A 21,341-nucleotide genomic window follows, 5' to 3' on the forward strand; every position below is an offset into this window, starting at 1 on the left:
GATTGCTTAATAGATCTATAAATCCATGTACTTTTGCAAAGTAAGATGAATGTGTAATAGTTATAAGCTATTATTATTAGTATAATAATGTGACCCCTTAAGAATTTGAAAGCAATATAAGATGTGGACTCTGTCCTAATGTTTGATCTGTCTTAAAATTGCCCTATTTGAACCTTTGGCTCTAATCACTCTTTAGATTTGTTTAAATGGTACATACACACCTTGGGGATCTTTCTATAAAGAAGTCCCAGTGAAGTAATAAAGTCAATGTTGTAAAGATTCATTTTTCAGGCTCTAGAGGCTTGATTTTCAGTGTACACTTATTTCAACGTACTTTTCCAACATTTGAAACAGTTTCTACATTTATAACTTGAAAGTGGAGATATTTGTGGGTTTGGAGAACTGTGCAGGTAGTCTAGATGTAATAGTTTAAGGAATAAAAACTATACAGTGTAGAGCTTTAGGACTCTAGTAGATTTCTTCAGCATATTCCTGTGTCGCTATATTCTTGCAATTATGTAGTTTCTTTGCAAGCTACCCCATACACATTTGAATGATTCCCAGATACCCTGTAAAAGCCTGGTGTGTTACACTTTGCTTATCCTGAATTTGCTTTGCTGTCATTTTTATGCCTCTCAATTTAGGGCCAAACCGCATGTCCTAGTTTATTTTTTATAGTTTCAATTAAATACAAAGCTCTATCTTCTTGGTGGGTGTGTGAAGCATTTGGTGTTCTGTTGTAGAGAATAAAGACAGTTCATGACCTTGCTCACTCCCCAGTGCCTGTAATTTTATAGCACAACAAATTTATCTTTTGGGCACTAGGTAATCAGCAACTTGAGAATTTAATATAAAGCTTTAAATTCTGTTTCCTTTCTTTTATTTTCCCTGGAAAACAGTATCCCCCAAGGTTTATGTTTTCTATGTTTTCCCCAGGCAATTAAAACACAATTAAAATTAAGAATATCCAATAATTGTCACCTACCATTTATTTCAGTAACATTGTTTTATTAAGAATAATCATACATTGCAAAACAAGAAAGGTAAACTTTTCTTCTTGACCCTAAGTTGTGACTGATCTTTTAGTAGAGAAATCTGTTTCAGAGGTTAAAATGTATGCTTGGTCTTGAGAATCTGGGGGAAATACAGGTAGAATATATTACTAGGAAATTGTAACTAGAATGTAGGTATACTCTAACGTCGTCTTCTTCATTTGCAGCGGTAGAGAAAGGAAAGTAGTGAGGGAAGCTTATTCCCTAAAATAACTCATCACCTGTATAAAGATCTACAGATCTCATGCCTTTGTTGCTTCAACGAGTCAAGTTAAAATGGAAAGTCTTATGAGAACTCTATGACATGAGTACATTGCCTTGGAGAAGTAACATCCAAATAGCCACCCCTACAAATGTGAATGAATTTTTGATGAATATTTACTCACATTGGTGCTGTTGATTTGACTGGCCACCTTAGAAGAAAGAGAAGTCTTTTATATTACTTTCATATCTGATTTTTTTCTTATTCTTTTTCTCCCATTTATTAGAAGTTGAGATGCCAGGTCCAAGATGTTAGGGGAAAAAAATTCTAGAATCTTAATCTTAGAGTGGTGAGTTTATGATATGTAAATAGGAGGCATAGTGGCCTCAACTCCTTGAGCTTACTGGGTTACTTTCTTATATATTAGTCCTTTGTTGGATGACCTATTCAATTTTTTCTTTGAAACAAAGTAGCCATCGTTCTGATTTGACTAATGTCATGAAGATATTAAGGTAATAGTTTGCAGCGACTGTAGCTAAGTGACTTAGTCCCAGTCTGCAGAAGTTTATGCTGTATCCAAGAAACTTCCGCTTTGTCGACAACTTGAAGATTGTTATACTCAAGTTTTGGAAAACTTCTGATCCTACTTTACCTTTCTAGGTTTCCATTATACCCAAAAGGAGGGGAGAAGTTGCAATTTGATTATGGTGTCTATCTCCTGAACAAAAATATAGCACAGGTAAGTGACCCCTCCTCACCCCGTCCTACTTCCCACATACAACCTGCTTCCTTGGAGAGCTGACACTCTTTCTTTATAAATAAGTACTGCAGCTGACTCTTTTATTTAACCAGCGATAATGCAAAGTTCTTTTTCTGTGGCCACTGTCTTCTTCTGTGCCATTATAAATACCACAGAAAAGCAATGGGTACAAATTGGAATCCTTCTGCTAAACCCAGAAGCCCTTTACTGCGTTGTGACTTGCTAGTAAGTAGACTGTACTTAAATGTGTGGGTTTTATCATCTGTTTGCCTCTAGCTTGACTGGTAGTAGCTTCCTTCTCATACAGCTTTCTTCTCTTAGGCAACTTCTAGGGACTTATTTTGCATGGGGAGTTGTTTACGGAGTAAAAGTTTAGTGACTTGGGCAAGTCCTTAATGGTCTCCTCATCTCTTATCCAGGGCCCCAGAGGAAAGACCAAGCACATTGCCCTTCCAACCCATCTTGGATTTTTCTGACTCTCCCAACATCACACCAGTTCATGTCTCACTTAATGTCTTTCCGCATACCATGGGAGGACTACTGGATGCTTGGGTTTGCATTTTCCTGAAAGAAAAATGCAGCATTTCCTTAGCATACGTGGCTCTACTTTAAGAGGTAGACATTCCATAAATTTACTAGTTGTAAAGGAAGATCAGCTTCAGTGCTTTGTTTTTATTCAGACATCCTTCCAATTGAAATATCACATCAGTGAGATCCCACTGTTTGGCTGTTATGTAAAGGCATTATCAGCTGTATCCTCAGACCTTTCCTTTTTATAGAAGCAATAAGGTTTGTGATGCTTTTGTTTTTATGAGCCTGAGTTGCCTTTTATCTGTATGATTCTAAAGACTCCCTGAACAATGCCCTTATTTATTCCTGATGGATCTAGAATTATTCCTCCATATGGTGTCATCTTTGCCTCTCTTCCCCTCATCTAACCTCAGTTTAATTTTTTTAAAATTTGGTTTTTATTAAGACTCTGACACTTTTCTGATATTGGATCAAACTTCTAGTTTGCAGTTCTTGATTAATCATTTGCTTACAACCCCACACTCATAACTGCTTTTGCTGTTCCTGCTGTCCAGCACATGTTCTTCATTCCAGGCCAGCTGCCTTGCTCACAGCCTCTGGCCCATGACTCATCTTTCCATGTGCCATTCTCCCCACAACTGATGCTTTCCTTCCCTCCATTTTTGGCAGAAAAGTATCTCAGTCTAAGAAACAGGACCTTATTTTCCAGGCTGCTTATTAGCTCACACTACTGATCACAGTTGTCATACCATGGGAAAGGTAGGGCTTAGACAGAAGGGTGCATTAAGGCAGAAGAGGTGTTAAGTAAGTTAGAGAGCACCTCCAGTGAAGTCAGCCAAGGTGGAAGAGAGCACATGGACCCTGCAGTCCAGAGTCTAGGAGTCAGGATGTCAGGAAGATTGGCCTCACTCAGTAGAACTAAGTTCTGATCTGAGTTCATTCAGAGGGGTGCTTCTCTCTGTCCCATTTCTATTTCTTGCTTTAAGCACATAGATCCTAAGGTCAGAAGTCTATTGGAAGTTTCCAGGTGAAGCCTACTCTTAATTAAGGCTAGGGCTGAAATGCCTGGATTTCCTCATAAATCTAGCTTCAAACACACACTTGTGCATGCACGTGCATGCACGTACACTCCCACACACGCGCACACACCCACGCACAAACACACTCTTAGTTCTTTCTGCTCAGGGCCCAATAGGAGTGGCAGAGTATGGTATAAAGAGGTGCTCAGAATAGTCCCACTTGCTTTGAGGTCAGGACCAGGAGGGAGGCCGACTGTGTGCAGCGGGGAATTTGGGGAGGTCAGCCCTCCACGTCACTCTCAGCTCCAGCACCTGTTTGGCCCTCCTTTTGGAGCACGTTCCAAGTAGCTGTTGATTTCATTCTGAACTGAACCAAAGCCACAAGTATGCTGAACTAGTTTTATTCATCTGTTTAAAAATGGATTACTTCTGGTAATTTTGTATCCTCTGCAACTTTATACTCTTTGAAATGGAGAGATTACATTTGTGTGTGTCTTTATGATCAGTAGGTTAACCACCCTGACTCCACAGGGAGCAGGTATCTTGCTCTCTGGTGTTTTATCATCACTGTTATGGCAGTTTTAAAAGGAGAAGACAGTCAACTTCTTATAAACAGACTTTCTTAGGTTTCGGAGTTCATTCAGGAAGCCTCTTTTGAGCATTTAGAAAGAAACTCTTAGCAAATTTGTGACCAACTCCATCTCTGTTCTGTCTCTGAACTGTTTCTTGGGGACAGTTTCATTTGGTCTTTAGCCTTATTACCATCACTTTATTACATTTCAATTTATAACAAATCAAAGAACCATTAGTTATTGTGGCTTCTAACCAGATATTGTATTAATAAGATATTTCCAGCTTGTGAAGGTTTATTTTTATATACATTTATACCGATATATGTTGTCAAAGGGGAGTTTGTCTTCTCAGCCAGTCTCATTTATACCCCATCTCTAGAGATGTGAACAAATCGTACCGTTAAAATGGCCCCACCTCAGTAATTTATAAGGCACGTTAGTGGAGGTGGATGAAAGCATTGGCATGTGTTAAAGTGCCAGAGAAGAAGGAGTGAAGTCATTTAATACTGCATCCATGACTTGGTTGAGGATTTGAATAGTCAATAGGACCTTTCATCACAACCAGAAGTAGTAGTAAAATCACTTTCTTGGTAGAGGAAATGACAGAATTTAGTAATATTTGTTACTTCAGTATTTGGGATCAGTCCAGCCCAAGATTTGAAAGCACAGACTTGGAAAGACAGGACTTCAAGTCGAAATCCTCAAGTGTCGTTTGAAGAGCTGAGGGGTTTGGTAAGGCCTGCTGGCCCTTTTCCTGTCACTGCTGTCTAAAGGAGTGTGTGTGCTGGGCTGGGTATTGAAAGCAAATAGAGCAAAATGCCTTGTATTTAGCGCCATTTACTAATATGTTTCATGTGCTGGCCCCTTTGGCTGGAAATAGTCCTCCCTGATGGGCAGCCTGTCACACTGTAGGAATGGGTCTGGCACAGTTCAGGTACAGTGTAATTAACGCTGATTTGAAAAACCAGCTCCTGCCATAATTGTCAGTAAGTTGATAAGGACATTATATTAGTATTTGTGTGTAGCACAGTAGTTTGCTTTTAGTTCCCAGAGCATAGAAAGTAGTAAATCGAAAGTTAACAATACTTTTACCTTAGGTTTGTGGAGAGCTTTTACTTTATAAGGTACATGCACATACATCTACGTGACCCTCATCATCACCCTGCAGAGTGAAAAAGGGCAGGTGCTGGTAACTGAACATGTAGACAGGATGGCTTTTGACATCTGTCCCTCCAGTGTCTTATCACATAGTCTGACAGCCTTGGCAGACGGTCCTTAACTTCCATAACTTCATTGTTTTATATATTTCTGTCCTAAAAGTGCACAGAATCAAAGAAGATGACATTCCCAGCTAGCAAAGGAACTGAAAGTTCTTTGAAAGCAGAGACAATAACTGTTTTGCACATAATGATATTTCCACTAGTAAGCACAATGCTGGAAACAATGTCAGTTCTCAAAACAGGTTTAATGCATGAATGAATGAATGAATGGTGATAATAGCATCATCACATGGCTAAGAAACTGAGATCCAGAGAAGTAAAGTGACTTGCTTAAAATTGCTGAATTAGTTGACTCAACAAGGATTTGTTGTGCATCTACTGAGTGCTATATATACTGAATTAGGGCTCAACTGATTGAGCAGTGAATAAGACACCCAAGAGCCCTGCTTCGTGAATAAGCTAGACACTAGTGGACAAATATTGTATGATTTCACTTATATGAATTATCTAGATTAGACAAATTCATAGAGACACAAAGTAGATTAGAGGTTACCAGGGGCTGAGGGAAAGGGAAACTGGGGGAGTTATTACTTAATGGTTACAGTTTCTATTTAGGATGATGAAAAAATTTTGGAAAGAGATAGTGGTTATGGTTGTACAACATTGTGAATGTAATTAATGCCTCTGAATTTTACACTTAAAAATGGTTAAAATGCAGGGGTGGGGAGTATAGCTCTGGGGTAGAGCATGTGCTTGGCATGCGTGAGGTCATGGGTTCAATCCCCAGTGCCTCCATTAAGAGGGAAACAATGTTTAAAATGGACAGATTTTCTGTTATATATTTTACCACAATTTAAAAATTTTTAATATACCAAAACCCATTGAATTGTTTGGTATGTGAATTGTATTGCAATAAAGCTGTTAAAAAAGAAGGCCCCTGCCTTATAATCTAATGAAAAGAGGCAGACAATAAACAAAGTAATTTTAGATTGTAATAAGTGCTGTGTTGGAAACTGATTAGGGGATATAATCGGAAATAACTGGAGTGGGTCCTACTTTACTTTAGATAAAGTCGTCAGATAAGCTTTATGGAGGGAATAATAATTGAGCTAAGACATGGATGATGACAAGGAACCAGCCATGCAAAAAGCTCGGAAATAGTAAATCCCTTAAGGCCATGGAACCCACTAGTGCAAAGGCCCTGGGGTAGGAAAGAGCTTGTGTGTTCAGGTGACAGGTAAAAAGCTAATGTGTAAGGAACATAGAAATTAAGGGGAGAAGTAGCCAGGGAATATATTATATGAGGCCTTAGAAATTACAGTAAAAGCTATGAGTTTTATTCTAAGTACGGAGGGAAACCAACAAATAATTTAAGCAGGAAAGTGGCTTGATTTGATACGTTTTTCCAAAGATCACTCTGTCTGCTCTAATGGATTGCAGGGGACTAGAAGAGAAGTAGAGTTTCACCTTAGAAGGCTACTTTAAAAGACCAGATGAGGGTTAATGGGAGCTTGGACTAGAATAGTAGGTGTAGAGATGGAAGAAGTGAACAAGTTTAAAATACATTATGGGTATTCAGCATCACTAATCATCAAGGAAATGCAGGTCAAAACCATGAGATATCCCTGTTAGAATGGCTATCATCAAAAAGATAAGGAATAAGTGTCGACAAGGACACAGAGAAAAGGGAACCCTGTTCACTGTTGGTGGGAAAACAGTGTGAGGTTCCTCAAAAAATTAAAAATAAAGCAACCATAAATCCAGCAATTCTACTTCTGGGTATTTGTCCAAAGGAAACCAAAACACTAACTTGAAAACATACCTGCACAACCATGTTTATTGCAGTATTATTCATGATAGCCAAGACATGCAAATAACCTAAGTGTCCACCAAGGGATGAATGGATAAAGAAAACATGTAAGTGAGTTGGTTGACCTAAGATAGGAAAAAGGGCACTTTCAACAAACTCATAGTTTCAAAATAAAACAAAACGAAAAGACAAAAACCAGTTTCACTTAAGAATGCCCTTGATAAAGCAGTAAAAAATATTAATTATATTAAATGCTGATCCTTGAGTACAATTTTCTTAGTATTCTGTGTGATGAAAAGGAAAATATGCATGAAGCACTTCTCTGTACCAAAGTATAATGGACGTTTCAAGGAAAAGCATTTGTGCAGTTGAGTAGCAACCAACTATACGGACTTAGGTATTTGGCAGACATTTTTTTTTCAAAAATGAATGAAGTGTGAGCCTTTGTCTTAAAGAAAATCAACTGATGATGAAATTCAAGATTTTGAATGACAATAGTATTTCAGAAAACTTGTATTTGCCACCATGACATTGACAGCTGTCAATGTCATTCCTTAAAGATGTTTTTGATGAAGTGTTGGTAGTGATGTTTAACAAATGTGATTTTTAAATATTTTATAATGAATGTGTCGGCATTTAAAATCTATATAACTAAGTGATTCAGTGTTTTCCAAATGACCAGTGTATGTTGCTATGAAATCATGAACAGGTAGAGATCTCTTCACAGTGCAAAAAAACCCAGTGGATTTTAATGGAATAGATGTAAAAAGTGTGTTGATACGTTTTCAGATTCTACATTGCTGCTAATCTTTAAGAAACTGCTGCTTGTTAAGTTTGGAGGTAGTATCAGAGAAGAATATCTACAATTACCTGAAAAAAGCTATAAAATACTCCCTTCTTTCCCAATTACATATCTACATGAGGCTGAATTTTCTTATGAAACAACATAAAGTAAAATGAATGCAGACGAATATATGAGAATCTAGCTGCCTTCTGTTAAGGCAGACATTGCAAAAAAGACTTGCAAAAATATAAAACAATTTCACTCATCTCACTAAATTTCTTTTTTGGAAAATATGCTTGTTTTTCATTAAAGGATTATTTATATTAACAAGTAGTAAATTTCTATTGTTATTTTTAAGTGAATTAATAAATATTTAAATATTTTTCAATTTTAACTTCTAATATGGTAAATATGGAGATGTGTGACCTACATAAACAGAAGCTTCCTCAATAAAGTGTAAAGAATCTTGAGACCAGAAAGGTTGAGATCCACTGCCCTAGAGAATGTGACCATCCAGGTTTCCTAAGAAACACCTCAACTGCTCAGAGTCTGATAAACCAAGACACATGTGTCAGCTCCCCACATGTGGAGACATTATATAAGAGGCCTACCACTTTGAATTCTGGTAATACTGTGCAATACAAGTCATAAGGCCAGCACTTACCAGTGGATTCTCTTCTATTGCTTTTGGGTTTTCTCGAGCCAGGCCTCTTCTCTCCCTTCTTGAAAGCTCAGGGACTTAAGAGTAATACTTTGAGGATATAGTTTACAAATACTAATGACGACTTACACTTGTACTGAACTTAATGGCTTTTGGTATACTTACACTTCTGTATCTCACTTCATACTCTGTGAAGTCTGTTGACCACATCTATCTTTAGATAAGAGATTGAGTTACTGCTACACCGTGCTATCCTCCCGAGGATGACAAAGCCATTTAATGGCAAACAGAATTCAAGTCCAAGTTTTCTGAGGTCAAATTCAGCTATATCCCACTAACTTTGTTTCTTCCTCTTTTTTTCCTTTTTAATGTGGGCATTATTACAATCTTATGAGGTCGATAAGGCGCTGTTATCTGCCTTTTACAGATGAGACCCCCGAAATCAGGAGTTAGGTTGAAGAACTGGGATTAGATCCTGGAGACTTCACGGCCTCTCTTCTTTTTACTCTATTACCTCTCTTTTTTCTCAATTTACTTTAAGACTTCATAGAAAGTAAAAGTAGCTTCTCCTTCCAAAAACAGTTGGAAACTTCTGTTCTGCCAGGGACAAGGTCTTTCTGTAAACCTGACTACTCATGGGGCCCACAGTGCACAGCTATTTAGAAGGGATCAATGCCAGCTTACACGCAGCGGCTTAAATTCATGTCTGTTTCTTCAACATACAGTTCAATGTATGTGACACATGAGGAGAAAGTGCATTTTTATTTTCTTAATTCTTCTTGGAATCAAGAATACAAATACCAAGGATGTTTTCATAGACAAAATGCCTTTTTTTCCCCTGCCACCTACAAAATTGTCAATAATATTGTAGAAACTATTTTTTCAAAAGTCCTGTATCTTAAAAAACAACAATTTACTGAGATATAATTCACAGACCATACAGTTAACCCATTTATAATGTACAATTCAGTGGGTTTTTTTTTTTTTGTAATATTCAAATAGTTGTACAACTATCACCACAGTCAGTTTTAGAACATATTTTTCACCCCAAAAGAACTGAACGCATTAGCAGTTACTCCCTGTTCCCCTAAAACTTCCATCCCTAGACAGCCTCCATTCTACTTCTGTTTCTGTAGATTCCCCTGTTCTGGACACTTCATGGACTGGAATCAAATATGTAGTCTTTGTGACTGGCTTCTTTGCCTTAGCATAGGTTTGCGGTTCAGCCATGTTGTAGCATGTCTCAGTCATTCCTTTTTTTTTTTTAAACTTTTGTTATTGAATTATAGTCATTTTACAATGTTGTGTCAAATTCCAATGTAGAGCACAATTTTTCAGTTATACATGAACATACATATATTCATTGTCACTTTTTTTTCACTGTGAGAGTCATTCCTTTTTGTTAACAGATCGTTTTGGCAATTTGAAGATGTATATGGATAGACCATATTTTATTCATCCCTTCATCAATTGATATACATTTGGGCTGTTTACACTTGGGGGCTATTAAGAATAATGCTGCTGTAAGCATTCATGTGCAAGTTTTTTGTGGGGCATGTTTTCATTACTCTTGGGTATATACATGTGAGTGGAACTGCTGAGCCATATAGTAACTATGTTTAACACTTTGAGGAATTGCCAGACTATTTTCTAAAAGCAGTTACACCATTTTACATTCCCACTAGCGATGTATAAAAGTTCCAATTTCTGTCTTTTTTATTATAGCCATCCTCCTAGATGTAAAGTGGTATCTCATTGTGGTTTTGATTTGAATTTCCCTAAAGGCTAATGATGTTAAGCGTCTTTTCATGTGCTTATTAGGCATTTGTACATCTTTGGAGAAATGTCTGTTCAAATCCTTTGCCCATTTTTAAATTGAGTTATTTGTCTTTATTACTGAGTTGTAAGAGGTCTTTATATAATCTAAATACAGGTCTCTTCTCAGATGAATGATTTGCAAGTATTTTCTGCTATTTGCAGGTTGTCTTTTTCACTCTCTTAATACTATCTGTTGAAACACAAAGGTTTTTAGTTTTGATGAAGTCTAGTTTTTAATCTATCTTTTCTTTTTCTTATGCTTTTGGTGTCACATTTAAGAAAGCTTAGCTCAAGTATTTTTGGGTTTCTTCTGTGTAGTTTAGCTTGCAAGTTTAGGTCAGTGATCCGTCTTGAATTAATTTTTTTTTTTTTTGATATGGTGTAAGGAAGGGGTCCAACTTCATTCTTTTTTTTTGTGGATATCCAGTTAGTCCAGAAAGTTTTGTTGAAAAGACTGCTTATTCATTAGCCATTGAATAGTTTTGGCACTCTTGTTGAAAATGAATTAACTATAAATGTGAGGATTTATATCTGAATTGTAAATTCTATTCTGTTAGTCTGTATATCTGTCTATGTGAGCTCCCTGGGCATGTTTCAGATGTTCAGTAAATATTTGTTGAAAGAGTGAGTGGTGAATGAGTTAGTCAAGAGATTGTTCTTTCCTCTTTAAGATTGATAGTTAACTTATTTCTATTTAAATATATGTGTATTTAAATACATCTTGATTTATGTCTATTTAAATGGAGGCTTCAATTGAGGTAGAAAAATTACATATATATAGAGAGAGAGAGAGAGACAGACAGACAGAGAGAAAGAAAGAAAGAAAGAGTTGTTTTCCAAAATTTCCATTCTGTGTTTAAAGCGATAACGTACTACCTTTTTGTAGTTTAAAGTGACTGGTGAAGTGTTCTTTTATTTTTTTTTTAAAGACCCATATCAGCTATTATCAGGTTACTAGACATTTTTAATGATATATTGGCTGTGATCACTGTACTTTCAAATGCTTAGAGTGATAAATTAAAAAGACAAAATAATTTATTTTTACCTCAGTTGGACATTTTCTCCCACTTTAAACTGAAACCAGAAATCCAATGCCAAAAATATCTTTCCAAATGAAAAATGAGACAGTTTTAACTTATATCTACATAGCTTACTTTAGAGTACACAGATTTTCACGTACATTACCTCTTTTATCCTCTGCAAAAGCCCTAAAAGTGTTGGTATGATTATCCCCATTTTACATTTAGAGAAACTGAGCCTCTGAATAGTGAGCAAAGAAACTCAGACTCTAATCATCTGATTCTATGTTCAGGTCTGTGGCTACCTAAGTATAAATTTAACACCTTACTTGGTTTAAAATCTTAGATAACTTCTATCTCTTCCTTTATCCCAGTTGTTTTAAAAGATGCACTTTAGCCTTGTATTTTGTATATTTTAATATTTTGAGCTGGCAAATTTTTCTCTTCAATTAAATAAGTTGTTTATCTGGTAATGCTGTTAGCCTTTTCCAAGGTATCACTATGACTGACATTTGTTGCTGGGAGAAAAATATTTGAAGAATGCACCTCAACTGAAATGAGATATATAATGCTTAGTTCAGAGAAGGTAGAATATAAATTCTGTTTTTTATGGCTAAGCCTCATGAAATGAACTACGAGAAATAATATGTATGAAAAGTGAATTTGTTCTGATTTTAGTTGGCATCAAAGGGACCAGCATAGCTTAGGTGTAAAGTATTTAAAGAAATGAACTTCAAAAAATTGTTATATGTAAATTTTGGTGTCTACTAGAGAAAAGCATTTTAAAATGTGCTGACTTGGGTTTCTAGGAAGGATAAAATTAGTGTCCTAATTAATGTAAATTGTCAAGGGAAAGGCCAAAATCCTGGAATAAATGAACTAAAATAAACATAGCATAGCTTAGTATTTAAGGGCAAGTACTACTAGACTGCGAAGTTCCAGTGCCAGTTCTGTCACTTTAGCTATATGATTTTAGATAAGTTACTTAATCTCTCTGCTTCAGTGTCCTTATCTGTAAAATAAGGGTAATAATACCTATAATTATAGGTATAATTCCCATCTCTTAGAGTTGTTGAAAGTATTACATAATACTTATAAACCATTTAGAATAGTACCTGGAACAGAGTTAGTGCTTAGTTTTTGCTAAATAAATAAAATGCAAAATGCAATATAATCTTTGTGATAAAGAAGTCCCCAACATTCTGCAAATACAAAATAAGATGTGGAAGTAAGATTACAAGCTAAATGCAAGTTAAGACAAAGTAAAAGTTTATGGGGGAGTTGCCTTTTTAACTGCATCAGTGAGGGTACCATGTATAAGGAAGGAACAGTATTAGGACACCTTGTTCACTGTCAGTGAGCTTTCAGTTTCAGGTTAATGTTTTTTCTTCTGTTTTTTTTTTTTTTTTTTTTTCCAAAATAGAAATAAACTCTTTATCATATAAATGATTCAATTGCAATATAAATTTGTTTTTAAAATACAGCAAACATTAAGGAAAAAATTAAAACCACTTGGGTTCTACTACTCAGAGATAACCATTGTAATATTTTAATGAATATCTTTCTAAACATCTATGCAAATATACATACATAAATTAAGTAGGTAAAATTTTACATAAATGGTTTCATACCGTGTGTTCTGTTGTGTGTCCTACTCTTTTCATTTAACTACATTGTGAAGATAGTTACATGTTGATGAATATAGTTGTATAAAATTGTGTTGTCTGCATTGCATTCTGTCGTATGGACATATTGTAATTAACAGCTTCCTTGCTGATGATCATTCAGATTATTTCCAAGATTTCCCTGTTATGAACAACATTGCAATAAGGGAAGCATCCTTCTACTTAGATAGTTATACCTGTGTTCTGTTATTTCTTTAAGATGAGTATCTAATTGCTAGGTCAAAGAATACATACATTTTAAAGTTTGACATATCTGATTCTTTATCTTCTTGCCAGTATATTTTGTTATTAACCTTTTTTATATGAAAGAAGACAATATCTCTGTGCTTTTATATGTAGCTCTTTGATTATTAGTGAATGTTAAGTTCAGGCATTTCACATATATATATTTGCTGTTTCAAGTTTTTTTGTGAATAACCAATATCTTTTGATAAATATGCCTTCTTAGAAATTACAGGTAGACTGTAGAACCCCTAAAATGATATAAGATATAAGGAAATATTACATAGGCTTTGCAACTAAGGGTGCAGAATTTGCTGAGTCACAGACTTGTGTCAGTCTTTATTTCTCTGTTTTTACCTCCTTTCTTCCTCCCTAGGGTTGTCAGTTCGCTTGCTCTGTAAGAGTCTACGGCAGTAGGGCAAAGGTTGGACCAAAGACAGCTTTTGGAAAAAGCATCTTAACTCTGATCTGCTGCCTGGCTGCTTTCTTCATTCTTTTCCTCTGCTTGGCACTTTTCGTCTGTTATAAAATGTTTCTTTTCTTTCATTTGAGTCCTGTGACTGGTATGACAATTTCTATTTATTCTCTTGCTGTTTCTGTGGCTCCAAGCAGGGCTGATTGACCACTTACTCTGTGTCAGGAGCTGGGCCGGGCACCGGGGAGACAAGGATGAATAGGACTTGGTTCCTACACCTGGTGCTCACCTTCTCTCCAGGGTGGCATTACAAGTGAGGTGTGTGCTGATAATAGGTGTGCAGGTAAAGTTCTTTGGGAAGTATTTCTAAAGGACACATTCACACTGGGTCTTTAAGGCTGAGTCAAGGTTTGTTTTGAAAGAAGAAGGGGGGAGGACAAGGGGAGGGGAATGTCAAGACTCCAGGCAGAGGTGCTAGTGTGAGCAGAGCTTGAAGGTGACATGTACCCTGGCATCAGTCGCTGGCTCTCCCCTGGGCCTCTTGATGACATAACTGTGTTCCTGGGCAGTAAAGTTTCCTCCTCACTGTCTCCTCATCTGCATTTATAGGCTACGACATCTTACCTTTTCCTGAGACATGGCATTTTCCATCAGGTGGAATATTGCATCCCTAGAGGGCTCTTGCAAAATTTAGCAGTGTTCTTTCTGTTTTGCTACAAGTAAACTATTAGTAAACATTCAATGTGATATTTTAAACTCATAATGAAATAAAGTGAGACCATTTTAGAATTTTAAATTTTAGAACTGTATTTTTTTTAATGTGGTGCTATATATTCAAGGTATTAAAAGAAGAAATACAAATCTCTTACTCTGTTCATCCTTATAAAAGCAGAACTGAGTCAGGCTGTGACTCACCTACCTGGATTAAAGCATCGTAGATTGGGCTTTGAGCATTAAACTTTTATCCCTCCTCTACTGCTTAGTGTAATAGTATACATATGATAATAAAAATGTTTATAGTTTAGCATTGTACAGGTCACAGGGTACTTTGCCTTATCATCCCCCATAACCCTAGGAAGTATAACATTATTGTTGTCCTCTTTTGCTGTTAGGGAAACTAAGCTCTGAAGAAATTAAATTCACTTCTTCAAAGTCTCACAGATCTGTTAAGTGGTAGAGTCAAAACCTGAGCCTAGGTCTTCTGATTCAAAGTCCAGACTCTTTAGCTTTTAGGGGAGGCTAGCACAGTTGATTTGAGATTCTAGATTTTGTAACTTTTAATACTGTGTTTTGCTAATTTATCTTTTAATAAAAGAGAGGGGGAAAAGACAGTTATCCTCTCTAACAGACCAGCAGTTATCTGTGAATAAACCCAAATCAGTCCTGTATTTAGAGTAATAGATTTGTAGGTACTTGTAAAAGTTGTCAATTTAAAAGATATATATATTATAAACTCAGGCTAGCATTTTACATTTGAGTTACTTAGGTAGATACAATGGAAGGGATTAAATGTTGTCACTCATGGACTCCAAAAAGGTGGATGAAATGCTTTAAGGAAAGAACACAACACCAATAATTAGAAATGTTAATGTTCTATTCTGTCTCTTTTAACTTGCTGGTATCTTCGGCAAGTGGTTTCTTTCTGTTGGGGCTTCAGGCTTCTCACTGAGAGAATGAAAGGGTTGAGCTTTATGTACGCTGAGGTCCAAATAAGTCCTAATATTTTTGAATCTGTGCTCCTTAACTTTACTACTCATATTCCAGGATTCCAGTCTGCTCACTGCTTTTCTTTAAAACATCACCTTCAAGTTTTTTGACTCACCAACTTACTTACTCGACAACATGATTTAAAAGTTTTTAAGATTCTCTTTATATGTATTTTCATGTTTTACAAACAGTGAATATGTTGGTGATTTTGTTTGTAGCAGATAAGCAGAGTTTATGGAGTACCATGCCAGCTAAGTAATGGGTCAGTATAAGTCCAGTATAATATGGATTTATAATAATAATGGTAATAACCACCATACATTTAAGTAGTGCTTTACAGTTTGCAAAGAGCTTTCACACAAAAAGCTCATAATTGATCCTCACAATTTTTTCCTTGGGGTAGATTTGATAAGTTTCACCTTTGATTTACTAATTCTTCTTAGGAACTCTGTCATAAGGAAATAATTCTAACTTCCTGACAACAGTTAAAAGACATTTATCATTCTGAAAATAGCTATCTATAAGTAGATTAAATAAACTGAGGAACATCCATAGTCATTAAAATTTTCATGAAGATTAGATAATAATGTAGAGTACATTTGTTATTAGTGGAGAAAGGAGGGTATGAAGTTGAATATATAACTGCGATTACAGTTATTAAAATAAAAATGTTAACGGTACCAAACATTTACCCTTTATGTAGGGGGAGAAACACTGCCCAGATATATGCCCAGAATTGTGTTATGTGCTTGTGTTGTGGGAGAAACACAAAAAAATTCTCTGGGCCTCAGTGTCCCTGTTTGTATAACAGGGCTCACAAAGCTCATTGTACGACAGTGTTTTTGACTTTTTCCAGACTGCTCTAAGTCATTTCTTTGTCCCCACTGTGTCCCCATTATAGATAATTACTGTATCTCGTTGTTTCCGGACTGTCTTGCAAGGCAGCTGAGTGTCTTAGAAAGAGCCCTAGATTGTGTTATAGCCTCTAACCAAAGAATTGCCTCTAGGTGAGGGACGGTGTAGCTCAGTGGTAGAGTGTGTGCTTGGCATGTATGAGCTCCTGGGTGCAGTCCCCAGTGCCTCCATTTAAATACGTAAATAAATAAATAAATAAACTGAATCCCCCCCCCCCCCAAAAGAATTGCCTCTTAACTCTTTGGTTCTCTAACTCACCGAGCCTCTTACTCATCGTGACATTAAGCGAGTCTCTTAATCTTTCTAAACCCTACCTAGATCCTTTTAAAATAAGAAAGCTGAAGTAAACAACCTCTTCATTTCCTTCTAACAATAAAGTTCTATAATTCCTCACAATCTTGTTTTGAGCACATGCGTAGTAAAAACAAAACACACAATAAATTGGTTACTCTTAAAGTAGCAGTGATGGGAGTGTATATTGATAAAATCATTTTAGAAAACAATTTGACATTTTCCATTTGTCTAGCTTCACAAATAAGAATGTCTGCTTTTATTGATTACCTATATGCAAAGCATTTTTTACTCTTTATCCCTAATTTTCACAATAACCCCTTTAAGTTTTTATTATTATCCTCATTTGTGCTCGGTTTAGTAATTAATTACATAACTCCTTGGTAGAGGAGGAATTTTAACTAAATCACTGAAACAAATACGTATGGACTATTTTTGATATGTTTTTCTCCTTCATATTATGGAAAGATAAATTGGAAACAATTTTTGTCACCATTTAAAGATAAGTAATTTAAAAATAAGCTCTGAATAAATCAGTAGACTGAGTTTTAGATAGACAGCTTTTCTTTAAAATGTGCCTAAAAGTCTGGAAGATTTCCCAGATGCCTGGTAGTATGTGAGTTTGTGGGTACTTGGGCATTTACCACTCGTACGTCAAGCCCCTACACTGAGTGTTAAAACTGAACCTAATTAGAAGAGAAAACGAGAGAAACAACACCTGTATTTGTGATATACTAATTGTGGCGGTCACTTTACCCAAAGTTCGCTGAACTATAGCCGCTAAACTAACCACAAAAAGGAAAACTTTCTCTAGCTTAGCCAAAAAAAATTTTTTTTTAGATTTAGTTTGTAATGTCACTTAGGATTCTTCCTAAAGGCTTGTGAACCTTCACTTTCTTTTAATAAGCCTTCATACTGACGGGGTCCCCTGAGAATGAAATCATCTGAGCGGAATGTGCCTGTGTCTTAAAATCTGATAAACGTCACTTCATGGTATTTAGGAGATTAAAAGAGACTTAAAACACGTAAATGTTACTTTCAGGTTATTATAGCCAAGGAAGCCTGTGGCCCAGCTATCAAAACAGCTTAGCTTCAGCAAGTTCTGAGCAGTGGGCTTAGCCAAATTGGTTAGCCCACTTTAGGACTGACTGTACTGTCACTTAAGTTGACCCTTAACTTATGATATAGAATATGATCATTTCAGCTCTGAGACACATTTATGTGTCCCTTTGCCTCAACACTAATTCATCATCTGCTTTATAGTAATTCCACCCAGACGTCACCATCAAGTCCACTGGAGGCTACTAAAGGATGTGAGGGATATATTTCCTCATCAGTGACATTAGTTTATATCTCCTTATTAAGATACCCATTAAATTCATACTGGGAGAGATAACACGAACACTAATGCACTTTACATCTTCCATCAGTGCTTTTTATTTATTTCTATAAAGGAGTTATTAATATCTGAATTTCAGAGTACAAGAGAACGCAAAGCTTTTAGTAATGGTCTATAATCTTTTACTCTGGTAAGATGTGAGAGATGTGAAAAGCAAAGACATCCATTATTATGTTGTCATTTTTATTCTCTTTCCCTCTCTAAAACATAGCCATTAAAATGTACATAATACCATTTATTTTAAAAGTTAGTTAATATCTCTTACTTTTATACAATCTCCTCTTTGAAACAAAATATATTATCCTAGTTTCCCTGTACTTTATCTTTATAAATTATCTTTGTTTTCTAAGTTTAATTTGGAAGTTAGAATATGTACAGAGTTTTGTGTATCTTTTATGTGACAGCCAGAAAGTATTCACTGAGTGTACTGTGCGAGGCTCTGATGAGTGAAGGGGTATAAAAGAAAATGCCCCATGTGAAAAATAGTCCACATGTATATACAATCTCACTATTCTGATGAATTCCCCACCACACTGCCTTAATCAAAATAGATATTCAATAAATACCTCTTCAGTCCCATTCATTAGTATGTCCATTTGAGACACTTGGCTAAGTTGCTAATGTGACTTTCCATTTGAAGAATCCATAAATTATTGAGGGCCCATAGCAGCAGCATGGTCCCCTTCTGTTTTGCTTTGGGGTTTTGCTACCATTGCTTTTTCAAAACTGGTGGTATGAAGTGATTAATGCCACGAAGGGGCAATTTGGCAAATTTCCTAACACACACATTTCTTTTAGTCTCACTGCCACCATCATTACCTTCCACCTTTGGTCCCGACTTTGAGTGTGTTATCTCAGGTGCACAAAGAAAGTTAGGCAATGGCACTTTTTTAGTTTGCTGCTAGTACCAAACTTTCTTTACTGTGAATAAAGCACAATATCTTAGACTCACGGTAGTTAATTCTATGCTAACATTCCCCTCCCCACTAATAATCACATGGTTGAGTACCAGTACCCACAGATCTGCATTAGTTTAGATTCAACAAGAGGTAGACTGTAAGAGAGGATTCGATGTACAAAAGATTTATTGAAGGTGGGAGTGGAAGAAGGTGGGAAGGGCCTTCAGACTGCAATGCAGATGTGATACTTGTAGAAGCAGAGAGGGAAGGAAGGAGGGCTGGGTAGGAAGGGTCCTGGACTGCGACTCAGTTCTAAGGAAGGTTCATCCAGCTTGATAGGAAGTCCTTAAGCCAAGGGTGCCCATTGGAGGAGCCCTGTGTCTCACCCAGTGGGCCTACCTTAGCACCAGTGCTGTGCTTGGTCGCTGGCTGGGAGCAGCCTGAAGGAAATATGGCTTGAATGCAGTGAGGATCCAGAGGCGCAGTACTTGGAGCCGCCAATTAATTATCTTCTCTGCTGCAGAAGATCTAAGGGACACATTTTATGGCTTCTCTACCAGTTGCATGACTTCAGATAAGTTTAGCACCTCTCTGAACCTCAGTTCAGACTGTAATACTGCCAATGCGGGGTTATTGTAAAGGTTAAATAATATATTTTAAAAACTTGGAACATGATAATACTTAATAAATGTTTGTTCCCTTTATGCCCCACCCCCTTCTAATAGAAAGTGATAATTTTCTACCTTATTTTTTTTTTAGAGGAACATCATTAGGGTAGAAAATGTGCCAAGGTTGTCTGTACCAGTGATGCTCAAAGTGTGTTCCACAGATCAGCATGTTACCCATCTGTGGCAAAATACGGAACTTGTACCAAGTGTAAGTCAGCTATGTCTATAATCACACTGCTTAGTTCAGATGCATTTTTTTTATATCAAGACATTCTCAATGAAGAAAGCAGTGTATTTAATTATATTCTGACACAAGCTCCTTAGTTAATGCATATTGGCACTTTGAGTAGCATCGTGGTTTAGTCAAATACAAAAAGCAAAATATAATACATCTTTTTAAAAATCGGATTTTCTTTTTCTGTGTGTATGAGACTTCATCATATGTGTCCTGCTTGTCTGCTATGGAAGAAACCACCCAAAGCTGGGCATTGGCCAATTCTTACATATGTCAGTGATAGCCAATGGCAATGTTAGCATTGGTCAGCTTCAGGGCCTGTGATCAGATGTCAAAGCAGGCAGGTTTGTCAGTCATATTTCTAGGCCCTCTTCCCAACTCATTTATCAGCAAATACTCACTGAGCTTCTCCCTGCGAGGTACCGTGTGCCTGCTGAGACATGCTGCTCTGTTACGCCCTTGCTGAGCCCACAGGTTGTGACGCTCCGCTAAAATGCACTTTCCTTCACAGGTCCAGGGACATCAAAGTCCCATTCCCTCAGTGATGCAAAGGTGACTTTATCTCCCAGTTACATATTTACAGTTCAAAATTTGAGCCTATTAATGAAAGGATGTAAGACAAATTTTTTTCTTAATTGATTCTTCAATTCTTAATTGAAATATGATCGGTTTACAATGTTCTATGTCTGGTATACAGCATAAAGTTTCAGTCATACATATTTGTTTTCATCTTTCTCATTATAGGTTGCTGCAAGCCATTGAATGTAGTTCCCTGTACTATACAGTATAAACTTGTTGTTTCTCTATTTTATATATAGTAGTTGGTATCTGCAAATCTCAAACTCCCAATTTATCCCTTCCCACTCCCTTTCCCCGCGGTAATGGTAAGTTTGTTTTCCATGATGACACATTTTTTAACTTGGATGCCCTAACTTAATCTATGAGCTATAATCTTTCTTTAGTTCTTTTCACCACGTATTCCAGAAATACTTGTCATCACATATCTATAAAGCTGCTAACTTCTGCCCTAAAGTAGGTATTGAATTTTCCCACAACCTTTTTTACTTTGGTAACCTTCTTCTATGGAATGACCTTGGGCAAGGAGACATGAATCCAGGAAGCCAATGAGACCTGTTCCTTGTATGTTTAAGGATTTAAGGTATTGGCTGTATATTGTTTTTAATTGCATTGAAAGGTATCCTGTCATATTTGAAACTAATTAGATGGAGATTCGGTGTATTTTTTTCCCATATCTTCCCAGATCTTTGATGGTTTGTTAACATTGATGTAGTAGACCAGGAATATCTAATTTTGCCTTCATAGTTTTAAAAACTAAAGTGCATGTTTCATAAAATTAAAGTGTCCCAGGAGTCAGTTAATATAAAGTAATATTTTACCAAGGTCATAAGTGATTTAATACGGAAGATCGTATTTTATCGTAACCATAACAGACCTAA

General features: G+C 36.4%; 1 protein-coding gene across 1 annotated transcript in view; it reads left to right on the top strand.

Annotated features, from left to right (window-relative positions):
• Positions 1-21,341, top strand: part of UVRAG (UV radiation resistance associated) — a 254,028-nt gene that overhangs the window by 186,028 nt on the left and 46,659 nt on the right. Inside the window, exon 13 of the mRNA XM_010989776.3 lies at positions 1,915-1,993. Coding sequence (XP_010988078.3) covers positions 1,915-1,993 — 79 coding nt within the window. The remainder of the gene's footprint in view (positions 1-1,914; positions 1,994-21,341) is intronic.

This window comes from Camelus dromedarius, chromosome 12 (genome assembly GCF_036321535.1).
Source record: "Camelus dromedarius isolate mCamDro1 chromosome 12, mCamDro1.pat, whole genome shotgun sequence".
In the NCBI taxonomy this organism is placed as follows: Eukaryota; Metazoa; Chordata; class Mammalia; order Artiodactyla; family Camelidae; genus Camelus; species Camelus dromedarius.